Source organism: Prunus dulcis, chromosome 3, assembly GCF_902201215.1.
Source record: "Prunus dulcis chromosome 3, ALMONDv2, whole genome shotgun sequence".
Taxonomy (NCBI): domain Eukaryota; kingdom Viridiplantae; phylum Streptophyta; class Magnoliopsida; order Rosales; family Rosaceae; genus Prunus; species Prunus dulcis.
Window position 1 is genome coordinate 5,015,009 of NC_047652.1, and position 18,076 is coordinate 5,033,084.

Here is an 18,076-nt window from a genome sequence, read left to right on the forward strand (position 1 = left end):
ACCGACGGGGAGAGAGAGAGAGAGAGAGAGAGAGAGAGAGAAAAAAAAAAATCTGATTTTTATAAAAATCTGATTTTGAAATAATTACGATTGTGCCACTGGATTTCTTTTGACCATATCTCTCTCGTTACAACTCCGATTCGAGCCCACTACGTGTCTATGAACTCGTCTCAATACGACCTATCCAAAAATACTAGTCACTGCCCCAAACTCTCTCCGGGTAAAAAAAGACCAAAATACCCTTATCTCAAGGGTAAATTTGTAATTTCCCTTAAATAATTAAATAAGTGATTAAATTTGGACTCGGGGTGTTACAGGCTTGACTTTGGAGTCGCGACAGTGGCTACACCCGTTCCTCTCACTTGACGAAGTTGTTTTCAAAACGGGTAATTACAACCCGATTGTAGCATAACGAGTTCAACCATTGGATCAACCTGCTGACTATAAAATAACCCCGCACAACTTACCCCACATTATAGAATTTCGGGAGTATAAGGTTGCCACTCTCATTTTTGGTCATAAAAAAGCCCATGTTCATAAGCCTCCAATGCACAACAAACCCTAGTGAGAGGCCCATAACCCAAAGCCCGAAACCAAACCAAATACTTTAAACCGCTCCAAAAAAATAAAAAATCCAACCACTTGAAAATTCTTCTTCACCCTCTTTTCGGAAGTGGCAGGATCTTTCTAGAAGAACCAAGTATCTCTCTAGAGATGTCTAGGACCGCTTGACCTCATACTCTCTCCCTTTATAAAAACCAACACTAATTCCCACACCAAAATATTTTCCTATTATAAAAAAAAAATCGAAAATTATAAAAGGCGAAAACTCTACAAAGCCCTTAGGTCTCTTTGTTAAGTACCCTCGTCTGCTCGCAACCTCCTCTGTTTGTTCATAAACTCGTTTCGTAGAGACTTCCAGAAACCCCAAAAGCCCTCTCTCTCTCTCTCTCTCTCCCTTGCTCATCGCGGCCTCAGACTCTCTGTGGATTGTTTTCGAGGTACGGTCTCCAAAACCCTAGCTTTTGCATCAGATCAGATCTCTCTTTCTGAAAATGCTTTTAGATCTGTTAGATTCTGTTTCCCGATTTGAACATTCTACTGGGTTTTTCCTTGGTCGATGCTGTAGGGTTGTAGTGCTTGCCTTTCTGCTTCGATTCAATTTTTTTTTTCTTACTCTGTTGTTTTTTGTGTTCTCTTTAGCTGGATTTTGGTCAGTATAACTAGACTACGTTGATTTGAATGATGCTTCGTTAATTGTTGGGTTTGAATTTGGTTGTGTTATATACTTGCGGTTGTGTATTTAATTAGATGAAGGATTTATAGGTTCCTTGCGTTATTAATGTGGGTTTGTATTTGCTATTGCGTTTGATAAACTTTAATGTCCAATGAAGATTACTATTATGTATGCTATGTAGCTTAAGTTGGACATATTTTTTAGTCCAAAATTTGTGGAGAGGTATAATATCTGATCTTATTTTTGTTTCCTTTACCTGCTATGCTGTTGGTTTCTGATATTGTAATCACTGTGACGATTGTGATGCAAGTCATCCATGGAACTCGTTAAAATTTCTTTATTTTTATGATTGAATGGTATATTTTTGTCAGTCTGCTTTGGCTGAGCTGTTTACTGATGTGGAAGCTGGTTGCATATAACTTGTTTGAAATTTCAGTTGTTTACTGAATGTGGTTTCTTAATTTTTCTCCAGATTTAAGATTTTGCAAGGATGAGCGTGGTTGGATTTGATTTTGGCAATGAGAGCTGCATTGTGGCCGTGGCCAGGCAGAGGGGTATTGACGTTGTGCTTAATGATGAATCCAAACGTGAAACTCCAGCCCTTGTTTGTTTTGGTGACAAGCAGCGGTTCATTGGGACAGCAGGAGCTGCTTCATCCTTGATGAACCCTAAGAACACAATTTCCCAGATTAAACGTTTAATTGGTCGGCAATTCTCCGATCCTGTTGTGCAGAGGGATATCAAGTCATTGCCTTTTGCTGTTACGGAAGGCCCTGATGGATACCCGTTGATTCATGCCCGATATTTGGGAGAATCAAGGACATTTACACCTACCCAAGTTCTTGGAATGCTATTCTCTGATCTGAAAATCATAGCTGAGAAGAATCTTAATGCAGCTGTTGTTGATTGCTGTATTGGGATTCCAGTTTATTTCACTGATCTCCAAAGAAGAGCGGTTATGGATGCAGCAACAATTGCTGGCTTGCACCCTCTTCGCTTGTTCCATGAAACTACAGCGACTGCTTTGGCTTATGGTATTTACAAGACGGATTTACCAGAAAATGAACAATTGAATGTTGCCTTCGTTGATATTGGACATGCTAGCATGCAAGTCTGCATTGTTGGTTTTAAGAAGGGGCAGTTGAAAATACTGGCTCATTCCTTTGACCAGTCTTTGGGCGGCAGGGATTTCGATGAAGTACTGTTCCACCACTTTGCGGCAAAATTCAAGGAAGAGTATAAGATCGATGTCTTTCAGAATGCAAGGGCCTGCCTTCGTCTTCGGGTTGCTTGTGAGAAGCTGAAGAAGATGCTTAGTGCAAATCCTGAGGCACCTTTGAATATAGAGTGTTTAATGGAAGAGAAAGATGTCAGGGGATTTATTAAGCGTGATGAGTTTGAACAAATTAGTGTTCCTATTTTGGAACGTGTGAAGGGGCCTTTGGAGAAGGCTCTTCTTGATGCACAGCTTTCAATAGATAATATTCATACAGTTGAGGTTGTTGGTTCAGGCTCTCGTGTTCCTGCTATAATCAAGATTTTGACAGATTTCTTCAAAAAGGAGCCTAGGCGAACTATGAATGCAAGTGAGTGTGTTGCCAGGGGTTGTGCTCTGCAATGCGCAATTCTTAGTCCGACATTCAAAGTCAGAGAGTTTCAGGTGAGTTAAACTCATGCGTTGTAAAAATATTTGTGTTTGTTTCCATTAGTTGAACTAATCTCTATTTTTAATTAATGTGTTACCTATGTTTACCTTGCTGATTTATTTTTAATTAATGTTACTCCATTTAATTGAAAGGTGAACGAGAGCTTCCCATGTTCAATTGCTTTGTCCTGGAAAGGTTCTGGTCCAGACACCCAGAATGGAGCAGCTGATAATAACCAAAGTACTATTGTTTTCCCCAAGGGAAATCCTATTCCAAGTATCAAGGCTCTTACATTCTACAGATCGGGCACGTTTTCAGTTGATGTACAGTATGCTGATGTTTCTGATTTGCAAGCACCTGCAAAAATCAGTACATACACGGTGAGTGGATCTTAAAACTTGCATGCTCTAATTTGTCTCAAGGCTTGACATTTACACTTTATATGTGCAGATTGGTCCTTTCCAGTCTACTAAAGGTGAGCGGGCAAAACTGAAGGTCAAAGCTCGGCTGAATCTGCATGGGATTGTGTCTATAGACTCAGCAACCGTAAGTTTGTTAAAGGCATCTTGTGCTTCTAGCCATCACTGGTTGAGTATCTTCTTTTAAGTCCATTTGTTTTTTCTTGACATGTGCTTTAGCTCTTGGAAGAAGAAGAAATTGAGGTTCCTGTCACAAAAGAGCAACCAAAGGAGGCCGCTAAGATGGAGACTGATGAGGCCCCTAGTGATGCGGCTCCCCCAAGTACCAATGAGACTGATGTGAACATGCAAGATGCTAAAGGCACTGCTGATGCCTTGGATGCTGAAAATGGTGTTCCTGAGTCAGGAGACAAGCCTGTGCAGATGGAAACAGATACGAAGGTCAGTAATCTTCTCCTTCCGTCATATGTTGGTTAATCATGAGTTATTTGTTATTTCTCCTTGACTTCAGCTTCGGGGCAGGTAGGCAAATAGCCCTGTATATTGTGTGGACTAAGAAGGATGAAGGATTTAATGTTTTGTGAAATATTCAGAGTTTCCATCATGTTGAAATACATTTAAGTTTCCATGTTCTTTGAAATATTCAGAGTAGTAGTTGTACTTTTTAACATTTTTGTGATCGTTCTTTCCACATGCAATCTGCATTTTATGTGACCTACAGAGAAGTCATAGATTGTGCGTGTCAAATCCTACCTGTAATTACAAAGAGTCTTCTGGTTTTTTTTTTTTTTAAAAAAAAAAAAATGTTATTAGTGGTTTATTTAGTTTTATTTCAGTGGTTGGCTGCATTGTTGATGTTTTTATGTCATGCAGGCTGATGCTCCTAAGAGAAAGGTAAAGAAAACAAACATTCCTGTTGTAGAGTTGGTTTATGGAGGGATGCCTCCATCAGATGTGCAAAAGGCAATAGAGAAGGAGTTTGAGATGGCCTTACAAGACCGTGTTATGGAAGAAACAAAAGACAAGAAAAATGCTGTTGAGGCATATGTCTATGACATGAGAAACAAGGTAGTCTGCTTCTTCTATGTTCATGGCATGTTTTGTGGTTTTTCTTTTCTTTTCTTGTTTATATACCGACTCAAAATTTTCTTTTGGGTCTCCAGCTCAATGACAAATATCAGGAATTTGTCACCGAACCAGAGAGGGAAGCGTTTATTGCTAGACTTCAGGAGGTGGAGGATTGGCTATATGAAGATGGTGAAGATGAAACCAAAGGAGTTTACATTGCCAAGCTTGAGGAGATGAAGAAGGTTAGGATATTTTTTTTTCCCTAATGATTTTTTGTGCCCTTCTCTGTTTGGTTTTGTCTAATTTGTTAAAAAGAGGGCAACAATCTTAAAGTATTATATTCGACTGGTTTTGATTGTTTGAGATTGATGGTGATATCAAATTTCAGCAAGGTGACCCCATTGAAGAGCGATACAAGGAGCACACAGAGAGGGGTACTGTGATCGATCAACTTGGTTACTGTATTAATAGTTACAGAGAAGCTGCAATGTCGACTGATGCAAAATTTGAACACATTGATATTTCTGATAAACAGAAGGTAATGGACTCGTTGAGCTCTTCCCCATCCCCCAATCTCTACCCATCCACCAATATCTTCCATTCCAACTCGTGTTTTTGTGTGACATAGGTCTTAAATGAGTGTGTTGAAGCTGAGGCCTGGTTAAGAGAGAAAAAACAGCAACAGGATTCGCTCCCTAAATATGCCAACCCAGTACTCTTGTCTGCTGATGTGAGACGGAAGGCTGAAGCACTTGACAGGTATTGTTTCTGCATTCATGAATTTTTTTTCTTTTGCTAGTGTTCTTAAACTGGTTGGCTTGCATCATTGCTTAGCTTATTTATATAGTCTTTTGGAACCTTCCTGTAGAAGTGCCAAAGTCGTTTTCTTAGAATTTGGTTGTTTGTCTCTAGTCAATTGTCTTTTGGCCCAGTGATAGTAATCTTTTCCCAATCTATTTGCATGGACAGGTTCTGTAGACCGATAATGACGAAACCAAAACCAGCACCAGCCAAGCCAGCAGCTCCTGAAACTCCAACCCCACCTCCTCAGGGAAATGAGCACCAGCCTCAGGGCGGGGATGCAAATGCCAATGCCGGCAGCAATGAGAACCCTGCCGATGGCAGCAATGAGGTTCCACAAGCTTCTGAAGAACCAATGGAAACCGACAAGCCAGAAGCACCCCAAAGTTCTGCGTAATTGTGTAGAGTAATTTGCCTTTCTATGGTTTTTGGGGCAGGATTTGATTCCAAAGCGTAAAAACATATTCATTTTGAGCCTTGCACACAATTTGGACTGAGAGAGTGGGGAAGAGGCCCGCGGTGTGTTTAATGATATACTTTTCTAGGAGTCTGTAAAGCCTTTTCTGTGCTTGTGGCCTGTCAGTTTTAATTAATTATTGTTACATTTGGTCTCTAGAATTCCGGATTTTTTTTATAATGGTTTTCAAGAGAAATGTACCCTTGGTTTCATTTCCCTGCTCTTTATGTAGGGAAATGAGACTAATATTTTCCTTTCAAGTCGTCTTCACGGCGGCCATTGTTGCTACTCTTTCTTCATGTTTTAAATCTATCTCCAAAATTTCATTAATTTACAAGGTTGCTCGATTTTGTTTCCGAGTTTCTCATGTATGTTTTCAGGCCTTAGGGTTGATGGTATATGTTGTTGACATAGGATCATTTGCATGGGTCGTCTTTGGTGCAGGACTCATGCTTTAGAGCATCTCTAATGGAGATGTAAAGTCACTTTTACATTCTCCGTTGATGTAATGTATTTTTACTTGGAGGGGAGAATGTGAATTTTGGATTTGATATATGATTAGTTCCATATGTTACTCGAAAACACAACAAAGAAAAAGATTAGTTCCATGTTAAAGATGAACAAATTCTCATTGTATAAAAGGAAAATGGTACGATTAGGATAACAAATAGAAAAAACGACTGACCGAAAACAAACTGGTCTTCTTTCCTTTGCTAACATGAAATGAGTATTGGTAGTATTCTGTACATCCTACGTGTTATACACGTGGGTATTTGAATTGTTCCGATTCATGAAGGTCAAGAATTAGATTGATTGGCGGAGTAGGTGATTCCTATCTCTGATTTCCATATCTAGTATTTCTCTCTCCTATTTAAAGTGGTCTTGAGAATTGACATTAAAGTAGGTTAAAATTTTCTCTATTTCCACACTATTCCGATCATCTCACAATTTTTACACAAAAGTTTATATAACTTATATTGATATTAATATAAATCTTAAAATAAATCATACAAAAGGATTCATGGGACACATACTAAGATATGAAAACTTAGGTAACTTTCTTTTGCATATGGTACCAGTTTAGACAGTTGCCTACCAACTATCTCTTGGTATACCAATACAGAAAGATATTTCAAGTCTAAATCTCTCACCTCATCGATAAAGAAAAAAAGAATAAAAAAGAAGGTAGTAAAAGGGTTTATTGTGTTTGATTCTAAGTCATATATATAAGCAATATTAGGAGAGAGAGGAATTGAACTTAAAACCACGAATGCAGGAGTAAATGCTCTTATCAAATTGATGGTGCTACAAGTCCCTTGCCTATGTCGGACTCTTTGTTGTTGGTGTTAAGCGTGTTTGTCATATGAATTGGTCCACCAAATCCCTCAATTTGGTATCATGTTAAAATAATGTATTTTATTCTACGAAAATTGACTTACATATTCATTATGACACACAAACCTTAGTAAAAAATAGGGAGATTCACTATAATACCCAATATTGGAGCCTAAATTATAAAAAAAACCTATATGAAATGGACTTTAGAAACACACCCAAAATCCATTTACAACATAACAATAAGGCTTTTAACTTCTTTTAAATTACAAAACTGCCATTGATTTCTTAAAACAAACCCAACCCAAAAACCTCATAAAACAGCCCAAAACACTCAATGGGGTATCAAAGTAATTTAATAATTAAAATTAAATTCAATAGGGCCAGCTATTATTTTTTGGGTTTTTTTGGGGTATGTTTATAGAAATTAAATAGTGTAGAGTTTATTTATAGTTTTAGTGCTAAGAATGGGTATTTGACTAAATATCTCTTACAAATACTCACCTTACAAATACTCAATTTCGAACGTGAAAGTACCAAATTATCCTCCATACAAGGCAAGCCACATTGGAGAAGGGGTTGATCAATCACAAGCCCGTGGGATCAGCTACTTCGCGCACAAAATTAAACATGACAGTTTCTAAAGCTTCTCACTTCACTTATAAGTAGAAAGCGGCATCGGCAACGACAGTTGTTGGCAGGGACTTCTTCTCTTCTCTGTTTTCCCTCTTCCCTATCTCCTTTCTTCTCCTTATTGAAACGACAACGACGAACTGACTAGGAACAATGTTGGGGTATGCTTTTGTCGCATCATTTTCATTTGAAGGCCAAAATCAATTCGTCATACTGTTTTAGCAATTAGCATGAGTGGAATTTGCCCGCCCGAGGTGTAAATTTATGTGCAAATCCCCATTACTTATGGCAAAAATGGTTGCCAAATCGTTTGCTTTAAAGCGATCAATATCAACCTGTCCTCATCTCTCTGAGAGACTTAATCAAACAGGTAAGCCGCATTATTCTATGTATCAATTTCAGCTTAAATATGTGAATCATTTGTTTCCAATTAAATTTCTGCAATTGGGTTTTCTTTGACTGTTTTGTTTTTGATTTGGTTGGCAAGGTTATGCTGTACTTTTTAACAACTTGTATCTCTGTATTAGCATGGTTTTGATTGAATATACCGACATTTCTTCTACATTAACCTGTTGTTATGTTGTGGCTTAGCAGAAAATGAGATAGTTAAAATGTTTCGGTTTCCCCGTGCTTCTGGAGAAGTGCAAAACTTTCCCATGAGTAGGAATATGTCAAGGAAGGACCCTTCAGTTAGGATGTTGGATGAGAGGTTCACAAAGATTTTGAAAATTTTCAAATGGGGACCTGATGCAGAAAAGGCCCTGGAAGTGCTGAAGTTGAGAGTGGATCATCGATTGGTTCTCGCGGTTCTCAAGATTGATGTTGAAGTCAATGTTAAGATTCAGTTTTTCAAGTGGGCTGGGAAGAGAAGGAATTTCGAACACGATTCAACCACATACATGGCGCTGATCCGTTGCTTGGATGAGGCTGGTGTTGTTGGTGAAATGTGGAAAACCATCCAAGAAATGATTCGGAGTACGTGTGTTATTGAGCCAGCTGAATTATCTGAAATCATAAGAATCTTAGGCAGGGCTAAGATGGTAAACAAGGCACTATCTGTCTTCTACCAGATCAAAGGCCACAAGTGCAAACCAACAGCAAACACTTACAACTCCATGATCTTAATGCTGATGCAAGAAGGTCATCATGACAAGGTCCATGAGCTCTATAATGAGATGTGTAATGAGGTTAACTGTCTCCCAGACACAGTTACATACAGTGCACTAATATCGGCATTTGGGAAATTGGGTCGTGATGATTCTGCCATTAGGTTGTTTGATGAAATGAAGGATAATGGTTTGCATCCAACTGCAAAGATTTATACTACCCTGTTGGCAATCTTTTTCAAGTTGGGAAAAGTTGAGAAAGCTTTAAGCCTGGCCCAGGAGATGAGAGAGAAGGGGTGTCCGCCTACTGTGTTTACCTACACTGAATTGATAAAGGGGCTTGGCAAAGCTGGTAGGGTTGAAGATGCTTGTGTTATATACAAAAACCTTCTGAGGGAGGGTTGTAATCCTGATGTCGTGCTCATTAACAATTTGATAAACATTTTGGGAAAGGAAGGTCGTATAGAAGATGCTATTAAGCTTTTCAACGAGATGGTTTCTTTGCGTTGCACACCTAATGTGGTGACATACAACACTATAATTAAAGCTTTATTTGAATCCAAAGCTCCAGCTTCTGAAGCTGCTTCATGGTTTGAGAAGATGAAAGTTAATGGCATTGTTCCCAGCTCATTTACCTATTCAATTCTTATTGATGGTTTTTGCAAAACAAATAGAGTTGAGAAAGCTCTGCTGCTTCTTGAGGAGATGGATGAAAAGGGGTTTCCTCCTTGTCCAGCTGCCTATTGCAGCCTGATCAACAGTCTTGGAAAAGCAAAACGGTATGAAGCTGCAAATGAGTTATTTCAAGAATTGAAAGAGAACTGCGGGCGTTCAAGTGCTAGGGTATATGCTGTGATGATTAAACATTTTGGGAAATGCGGGCGTCTTGATGAAGCTTTGGATCTTTTTAATGAGATGAAGAAACTCGGATGCACTCCAGATGTGTATGCTTATAATGCGCTCATGTCAGGAATGGTGAGGGCTGGCATGATAGATGAAGCACATTCCTTGCTTAAAGTAATGGAAGAAAATGGTTGCATTCCAGACCTAAACTCACAAAATATCATTTTAAATGGCTTGGCCAGGACAGGTGGACCAAATCGGGCTTTGGAAATGTTTTCCAAGATGAAGCGTTCTAAGATTCAACCAGATGCAGTTTCTTATAACACTGTTCTTGGTTGTCTCAGCCGAGCTGGTATGCTTGAGGAGGCTGCAAAGCTGATGAAAGAGATGGATTCAAAAGGTTTTCATTATGATCTCATCACTTACTCATCAATACTTGAGGCGGTTGGCAAGGTTGATAATGTTCGCAAGACTTCCTCAGAGGGATATGGTATGAGATGGTTTCTCTTCTTTTACTTACACGACATAACCAGGGTTAAGGACTGTTTCTGATTAAGATGATTTAAGACCTGCTAATAAGAAGAAAAACAAAAAATGAACTTGTGAAAGTATGCAATATCAGTTGATACCACATACATAATTATCAGTTACGATGTATGGGCTAATGTTTTGAGCTGTTCATATGACAATGTTTTTCTTAATTGCATGTGGGCTATGTGATTGATACACCGTCTGCTGTTATAATCAAATTTTTAGTATAGCTGTTATAAACCGTCTGCTGTATACTTAACTCACTCATGAAATGCTGATTCTTCTGCAGGTTATACGCCCTATTGAGCGCCAGCGGCACAGCCATATAATCCTACAAATTTCAAGTATCTTCCAGTTGGAATTTGCTGGAAGAAAAGAAAAAGAAAAACACTAATAACCACTTATCATTATAAAGAGAGTGGATTGTAGAAAACCCAATTCAAATGTTACCTTTGTAAATACGATTTGAATGAGGGTAGCTCTTCGGCTACACAATCCGCACTGCCTCATGTATTGTAACTTAAGCAGGAGATGGACAAATTTAGTGCTGAAATGCAGTAGCTGTTAATTGTAGTAATATGAAAGAATGTTATGAACTCATGTTCATTCACCGCCTATATTTGTAAGGCATAATTGATCCTGATGCGTTTCATTGTACCCAATTGGAAATTTGATTATCAGTGACTTATAACCATACATTCCACCACATGAATTCTAAATGTTGTTTCACTCTTTATTTTTCAAATGCACTAGATTTCACAAGTCCCATGGGGACACTGCGGATGCAGCACCCCAATCTGGAGGCTTGCAGCATTAATGTTCATGTCCTTTTAAGCAATATTATGGGTGGATAAGGTTGTAATTGTCATTTCATTTTACATGATGGTTGAGAACTCAGGGATGAGTTTAAACTAGGTTCTGCATTTTGTAACAAAAACAAAACAAACAAAACTCACGCAGCAAGGTATACGGATCTGCCAAAAAACTTAAAACATATATATTGTTGCATCTTCATGATTTTCAGCTCAAAATGCTGGCAGAGGCAATCAAAATTGAAAACAGACCACTAGCAAACAAGTGGATACATATAAGACCATAACATGGATCAAAAGGGAACAGAACTAGGCAATACAATAGTAATTCGAATTTTCATATTTCTAATACCATATCTGCTACAACATCAACAACTTATTTCCATAAAAGAAATTAAAAGGGATAAAGGCCCCAATTGTTACAACAACAGCTAGCAGTTAACATAACTAGTTGCCATTATAGATAGATACTCATATCACCCACTAGCATTTTCGGCAGAGATATCATTCTCCTCGTCATCACCCTGCTGTATTTTTGCAATCTCAGCCTGCGCTCTCTCCATAATCTGCCTTTTCTGCATTTCCAAGTCCCTGTGGAAATCCATCCTCATCTTCTCTAGTTCTACCATCTGCTGCCTTTTACTAGTTTCAATCTTCTCATATATGTCACTGAATTTCTGAATAGAATCAGCAAGCAATCTAAAGGAACACCGATCATCATTGTCCCTTCCGTACCTCCTCTTCTTGGGTGGTAGCCCATCTGAATCATCATCCACTCCCTCAGCAGATTCTGAATTTCCTGGACTATCCCTCATCTCATCCAACCCATTTGCACGGTTCAAATACACTCTAGGGTTCATGAAAACATACTCCCCTGAGTCCAAACCACAAGAAAGGCCAGATTGCTGTTGTGGCGATGACATTAACATATCCATCTTCTTGAAATAAACCCACTTGCTAGTAGCACCACCAGTCTCTGCGAATTTGAGCCTTTCCTTTTTGTACTTCTTCTTCAAGGTATCCAACCGATTGCGACATTGTGTGTCTGTCCTTTCAATCTTTGACACCTCTGAAACCTTCTCCGCTACCTCTTGCCACTCCTCAGAGCGAAGACTCTTTTTTCCACGTTGAAGAAACCGATCACCCCAAGCATCTAGTAACACAAATGTCTCATGCTCGGTCCAATCGGTAAGCGAATTCCGGCCACCAATTGATTGTCTTGGAGCAGAGGGTGCAGCAGCTGGAGGAGCTGGTAGACGAGGAGCAAATTCATAACTTGAGATCAAATTCTTCAACTTCCGCTTCTTTGGGTGCTTTTGTAAATCAGCATCATCAATCATTCTATTATAAACTTTGCTCTTATTATCATCTTCATCCTCCTCATCCTCCTCATCATCACCATCATCTTCGTCATCATCATCATCGTCAACATCTTTGTGAACAGACAGATAACCATTTTGACCATTGTTGTCTTCTTCTTCCTCACCCAACTCTTCATCCTCTTCATCCTCATCGTCCTCTTCATCATCAACATAGTGACTGCCAACTGGCCTAGAATATGGACCACTACGAACAGGAAGCTTCTGCCTTTGAGAAGAACCATAACCCTGCTGGTGATTCACACCATATGGGTTTGGAGGATACCTTGCATCATCTTCCGTGTCATCCATTTCAACACAAACTCAAGATTAACAACAACAAAACCACCACCAAATAAGATACACCAGTAAGACCCTACTTGCTAGTTCCAAACCACCAGTTTCTCCGTTTCAATAGGGCTAAACTCCAAAAAAATCCATACCATTATCCTTTTTCAGCTAGCTTCTTATTCCAATCAACAACTTCTCCTTCTTCATATAACTAAAACCCCAAATCATCCAAGCTCATGAACCTTTGTTATCATCACCATCATCTACAAAAAATTACTTTTGAAAAAAGAAAAACTGAAACTAGCTCCAAATCAGCATTTTGTTTTAGAAAATCATAAAAACATCAGAACCCCGATGAATATCTCTCTAAAAAGAAACCTATTTTTATGGTGAAAATCGTTGTCAGAGAATTCAATACCCTTAGGTCAATAGACTGGCAAGTAAACCCTAACAAAGTCACCAAATTTATCATTCTAAACTCATGAAAAGTAAAACAAAAACTAACCCACCATCCGTTTTCCAAAAATTTCCTAATTCTTAAGCTCAATTCAAACTCCAGCAGTTTCAAAATCGAGAAATGAAGCCCTTAACTCTTACCTCAAAGGACAAGTTTTTTTACAGACTTGAAAGATCGAAACTTTTCTCAAAATTTCCTCAGTCGCAAGCCAAATTGAAGCTTCTGAAAGAGCTTCAACTCGAAATTTCCTCAAAGTTGAAATCACTTGTGTCTCCTTCCAGGAGAACTGAGATGGGAAAATAAAGACAAGAAGGCAGAGAGAGTAAAGAATTGGGGATAAAAGAGGGTCACTGGCACTGCTATATCACACGCCTGGTACGTTATTGTATATTTTCTTTTCTTTTTTTTCTTTGGTAAAGATGCGTTAATGCGTTATTGTTTTTTGTTTTTTGTTTTTTTTTCTTTCTGGGCTTTTTGGGCCTAGTGGATGCTGGTTTGAGCTGGGTCCTAGTTTGGAAATGGACGGTTCACACCTGATGATATTTATATTTTAGTTTATCGAATTTTTAAAAAAAAAATACAAATACAAAATTTTTATGTGATGTTAACAATTTTTTATTTTTTTTTATATAAATGATATTATATTTTAATCTAATTTAAACTATGAGAAGGAGGATTCGAATTCGGATGTATAGTGGGGCTAAATCCATATATGTTGTGGTGTTAACATTATATGTTAGTAATTTAACCATAAATATTGACTATCATTCCTAAATTTGAAAGAAGAAACACTCTTTCATGAGTTGTGCCCTTGCCTACATAGATAGTTGGTAGATGGGTCCTCAAAGCTCTAGAGTCACTTTTTTGTTTTATTTGTTTATGTTAGACATGGACTTATTATTAAGCTGATGTACCATGCACACCACATACATAAAAGAAATAGGATTTGAGAGATACGTTGCACTTGTTTGTGTTTCTTTTTCAATTTTTAGCAATAAAGAAGAGGAATTTAATTTTTTTAAAATACAAGCAATAGTCTATAATGGGGATGGGATTTTTAACACACAAACACTATCAAGATGTCATGTTCGAACCTGAGATCACTGTTCACTACCAATGTATCATATTCAAATCTGAGACCACTTATTTACAAGTCAAAGTCTTTTTTTAATGTGCTAGACCCATTGGCTAAATTTGATCGTTAGAACTTGGATTTAGAACATCTATGAAGAATTGAATTATGAGGTAGATTTTGATTGTATTTGATTACATTGAATTGCATTGGATTACATTGACTTACATTGAATTGGAGAGTATAACACTAATTCAATTATGTGTTTGGTACTACACATAAAATATGATAGAGTTAGACATAATTCAATCCAACTTAGTCCCAATCTTTTGGTGGGATTCATAATCCTACTAAATTTAACCCTAATAGAATAAGAGTTTAGTACATCATTTGAAAACTCTGTGCGTGACAAGCGCTAGTTATAAAGAAAAAAAAAAGTTCATTCCTTTTTGAGGATCAAAGTTTAATTGAAAATTTACAAGTTTTCTCAAAATTTGTGCAAGTTAATTAAACAGATATATTCTTCATTTACATTTTATCCTCAAGGACCGCATATTTTGACAAGTTAAACAAACAAATAAATATCAGAACAAAAAAAATAATAAAAAAAATAAAAAACCTCTATTTTTCACAAACTGGAAAAGGCAACGGACGCCCCGAGATTTTACTGTAAATGAGTAACTACTGAGAGAGTATTAGATTTACAACAGAAGATGCCGCCACATTGCCATAACTCCAAAAGGTCCAAAACTGAGAATATACGTAGTTTTATACCAAGCCGCATACAATACGTAACCTTTATTAATCGTGTGTATGTCTAAATGAAAGAGAAATGGAGAAGTATATCAGTTTTCTTCTTAGTGAAGAGCCTCTGTCTCTCTGGTTTTCAGTGCATACAATATAAGAAAGGAAAATATGAGTTATAAAAGTGAAGGCAAGTTAAAGTTAGAGACTTTTTCACTGTCTATCTATGCTTTATGTGGATTGTTTTTGTAGTCTCAACTTCATCAGTGAAGTTGCGGAGAAGAAAGCCAGGTGGGTTTTCCGTACTTTTTTCCTATTTCCTGTGGGTCTGTATTTCTGTCTCATTGATCCATTTGAATTTTGATGCATTGGGTTTTTGGGACCTCAAAACTGGGTCTTAATTTTTTGTATTAACTTTTCAGTTGTTTACTGTTCTTGAAGTTCATTAGGATGCGTGTATCGGTCTTTCAGTTGTGCAAAATTTTCAGACTTTGATCATAATGGATACCCTTTGATACATTTTGAAGGATTAATCACTTGCTGTATTCGTGACCGCATTTTCAACTTAGCTCTTGGGTACCCTTGAATTCTTTATCATCCCCGAGCAAGTTTAAACGAATTTATGTATTTATTTGGGAAAATCAAAAGGATCTATATCTGCTTTTAGTATTATTGTGACCGGACATTGAAGACAATTTTCTATAATGGGTTCTATGAATTAACTTATTTCTGCACTTAGTTTGGTCTCTAAGCTTCTTGAGTGTGTAATTTAAGTTGTACTCTCTAGGTTGTTCTGGGATTTTTGATTAGTTATGACGTGGGAAATTTTTAATTAGTTATCATTTGGGAAATTTTTAATCTTGATCATCAATCCATGTTTTTACATTTATTTCTGAATGTGTCAACAAAATTTCTTATTTGGGTTGCCCTTGATTTTCCCTGCCTGCCTGTATAATGGTTCATTGATGCATGCTCATGGTTTACCCTTCTTCCTCTGATTATGTCCAGTTGATTTTATTCGATTGTACTCCTAATTATTCCACTGGAAATTATTTTTTGGACAATTATCTTCTCATTTGTTCTTTTCTTTTTGTCATCAGTGCTTACAAGATGCATTTCCACTTCCTATTATCCATTATGTGCACTCAAGCTTTATCATTTGTGTAGCTAGGTGGATGGTCAATGTTGCTCGCAACCTACTTCTTCACTCATTGGTTACGGTGTTGGTTTGTTTTTTCATATGATAGGTTTTGAACTTAGGATTTACCTTTTTCCCATCCTACTCCAGGATTTAGTGGTTACTACCATCGATTTACAGTAAGGAATTGCTGGTTCCTCTTAAGAGAAGTGAGCTGTTTAGAATATTACAGAGGAAGATAAGCATGTCACGTGCTAAAAGTTTGTGCGCGATGATCTAGTGACTTATTCTAATATGTTAAGCCTGAAACATACAAGCAACTCACTTTCCAGTATTCATGGTTTCTTTACAGGGTTTGGTAATAAAGGTTCGTTAGATTCTGACTCAGTTAGGAGTCCTACATCTCCCCTAGATTTCAGAGTTCTTTACAATCTTAGCAACCCATTTAGTCTTAAGTCTGGTAGACCATCGTCACAAAATGGAAATCAAACGAAATGGGATTGTGGTAAAGAAGGCCTCGGCATTGTCAATTCATTCGGTGATGAAACTAAAGCAACTAGTGAAGTTATTGGTTCACCAAAGAGGAAGAATATAATTTTTGGATCACAGGTGAAAACTATGGTCGCTAACTCCTCAAAGATTTATTATGATTCAGACGATTGTCCCATCAAGTCCAAATCTTTAAATAGGAACTACATAACTCTCGATCCCCAACACCAAGCAGACAAAGTGAATGGTTTCTTTGGGAATGTGGGACGTCCTTTGGAATCTGAACCATCTGAAAACATTGCATCATTCTTGTTGAACTCCAGTGGTTCCTCACAAAGTGGCTCTATGTATGATCCAAACTTGAGGTTCAAAAGTCTTGATTCAGTGGATAAAACTTTGAGTTCATCTTTAGTTTTAGGCAGAAGTTTCCAAGTAGAAAATTCAGTGGGTTTCAAACCCAGTTCACTTCCAGTACCCATTGCCTCTACCCATCAATATGCATCCTCTATCTCTGCAAGAGAGATAGAACTGTCTGAGGATTATACCTGTATAATTTCTCATGGTCCAAAACCTAAGACAACTCATATTTTTGGGGACTGTATTTTGGAATGTCACACAACTGAGTTAAACAATTTTGATGAAGCAAAACTCTGGATAGAATCACCTCGAGTGGCTAAGTACCAGGACAGATTGGCAAATGAGCATTTGGATGAAGCTTTGAGACTCTGTTACACCTGCAAGAAGAACTTGGAAGGAGAAGAAATGTACATGTGCAGGTTTGTTTCAAACATCTGTTTGCAATTTTCACTCAACTCCCCTTTTACTATGGAGGCTGAGGTTTTCTCTGATTTTTTGCAGAGGTGAGAAAGCATTTTGTAGTTTCGATTGTCATTCGGAGAAGATTTTTGCTGAAGAGGAAATAGAAAGTACTTGTGATAATTCTGCAGGTAGCTCTTCTGAAAGCTACCATGAAGATCTCTTCTTATTCGGCATGCATTGTGAGGACATAGAATAGTCATAGGTCTTGCTGTCTATCATTTTGAGCTGATGGATTTCAAGTGGCTGAACGCCCTGATCATTAGTTTTTTTCTTATTGTTTCCTAATTCGCCGCAATTAAGTGTTCATCTAAGAAGCCCTTTGGACCTGGTGAACTCATTAGTGAGTGCACGGAATATTTAAATAACACCTTGCCATTTACTTCTCATTATTTCTTGAGGTATATATATGATGTTTTATCTTTGACAACGTATATCATGGAAAGGTCACAGATTGTTATATCCCAGTTTGTGTGTGCTTTACTGTGTACTCCCACACGGATTGTGCATTAGGTTAATCAGCATTGTTTAAGCGATTTTTAGTAATTGATCATATTTTCAGGTAACGCTTTGATGCGGCCAATATACCCCTGAGTTGTGGCAGATGGTATCACAGTCAGCTTAATATGTTTGAACTATGCTTTTACTGTACTAAAGCTCTCAAGAACACACATTTAATCTTCAAAATATATGTTATGGTGTGGTGAGAATATACTGTGCATTTGGGATTCACTGCTGCCAGTTAATGTTTTCCAATAATAATTTATTTGCTGCAGCAAGGGCCTTCTCCTCCTGGTACATCTTAACCAACCCCCTCCTTTGT

At 37.7% G+C, this 18,076-nt stretch overlaps 4 protein-coding genes across 6 annotated transcripts; 3 read left to right on the forward strand and 1 right to left on the reverse strand.

Moving 5' to 3' along the window:
- Nucleotides 1-801: 801 nt before the first annotated feature.
- LOC117621169 (heat shock 70 kDa protein 15-like) lies at nucleotides 802-5,975 on the forward strand. The gene is made up of 10 exons (XM_034351497.1): nucleotides 802-1,001; nucleotides 1,710-2,897; nucleotides 3,036-3,263; nucleotides 3,334-3,429; nucleotides 3,522-3,743; nucleotides 4,176-4,370; nucleotides 4,466-4,612; nucleotides 4,759-4,908; nucleotides 4,999-5,129; nucleotides 5,340-5,975. Exons 2-10 carry the CDS (start codon nucleotides 1,728-1,730, stop codon nucleotides 5,566-5,568), a joined length of 2,568 nt encoding a protein of 855 aa, XP_034207388.1. The 5' UTR covers nucleotides 802-1,001; nucleotides 1,710-1,727; the 3' UTR covers nucleotides 5,569-5,975.
- Nucleotides 5,976-7,559: 1,584 nt separating this feature from the next.
- Nucleotides 7,560-10,772, forward strand: LOC117623608 (pentatricopeptide repeat-containing protein At3g16010). The gene is made up of 3 exons (XM_034354656.1): nucleotides 7,560-7,966; nucleotides 8,191-10,035; nucleotides 10,366-10,772. Exons 1-3 carry the CDS (start codon nucleotides 7,861-7,863, stop codon nucleotides 10,380-10,382), a joined length of 1,968 nt encoding a protein of 655 aa, XP_034210547.1. The 5' UTR covers nucleotides 7,560-7,860; the 3' UTR covers nucleotides 10,383-10,772.
- Nucleotides 10,773-11,128: 356 nt separating this feature from the next.
- Nucleotides 11,129-13,365, reverse strand: LOC117622919 (trihelix transcription factor ASIL1-like). The gene is made up of 2 exons (XM_034353736.1): nucleotides 13,135-13,365; nucleotides 11,129-12,800 (listed from the first exon to the last, which is right to left on the reverse strand). The coding sequence occupies exon 2, from the start codon at nucleotides 12,556-12,558 to the stop codon at nucleotides 11,365-11,367; it is 1,194 nt and encodes a 397-aa protein (XP_034209627.1). The 5' UTR covers nucleotides 12,559-12,800; nucleotides 13,135-13,365; the 3' UTR covers nucleotides 11,129-11,364.
- A 1,521-nt stretch (nucleotides 13,366-14,886) lies between these two features.
- LOC117623553 (FCS-Like Zinc finger 10) lies at nucleotides 14,887-17,720 on the forward strand. 3 transcript variants are annotated; one of them, XM_034354572.1, is made up of 3 exons: nucleotides 14,887-15,101; nucleotides 15,252-17,213; nucleotides 17,296-17,720. In XM_034354572.1, exons 2-3 carry the CDS (start codon nucleotides 16,243-16,245, stop codon nucleotides 17,450-17,452), a joined length of 1,128 nt encoding a protein of 375 aa, XP_034210463.1. In that variant the 5' UTR covers nucleotides 14,887-15,101; nucleotides 15,252-16,242; the 3' UTR covers nucleotides 17,453-17,720. The 3 variants fall into 3 exon arrangements, with proteins under 3 accessions (XP_034210463.1, XP_034210464.1, XP_034210465.1); XM_034354573.1 differs by having other exon boundaries at nucleotides 15,978-17,213; XM_034354574.1 differs by having other exon boundaries at nucleotides 15,982-17,213.
- The last annotated feature ends 356 nt before the right edge of the window (nucleotides 17,721-18,076 follow it).

Coding starts and splice junctions, on each gene's coding strand:
- LOC117621169 (XM_034351497.1), top strand. CDS start 1,728: ATGAGCGTGGTTGGATTTGATTTTGGCAATGAGAGCTGCATTGTGGCC. Junction 3,430..3,521: donor TGTCTATAGACTCAGCAACC/GTAAGTTTGTTA, acceptor CATGTGCTTTAG/CTCTTGGAAGAAGAAGAAAT. Junction 3,744..4,175: donor AGATGGAAACAGATACGAAG/GTCAGTAATCTT, acceptor TATGTCATGCAG/GCTGATGCTCCTAAGAGAAA.
- LOC117623608 (XM_034354656.1), top strand. CDS start 7,861: ATGTGCAAATCCCCATTACTTATGGCAAAAATGGTTGCCAAATCGTTT. Junction 7,967..8,190: donor TGAGAGACTTAATCAAACAG/GTAAGCCGCATT, acceptor GTGGCTTAGCAG/AAAATGAGATAGTTAAAATG.
- LOC117622919 (XM_034353736.1), bottom strand. CDS start 12,558: ATGGATGACACGGAAGATGATGCAAGGTATCCTCCAAACCCATATGGT.
- LOC117623553 (XM_034354572.1), top strand. CDS start 16,243: ATGTTAAGCCTGAAACATACAAGCAACTCACTTTCCAGTATTCATGGT. Junction 17,214..17,295: donor GAAGAAATGTACATGTGCAG/GTTTGTTTCAAA, acceptor GATTTTTTGCAG/AGGTGAGAAAGCATTTTGTA.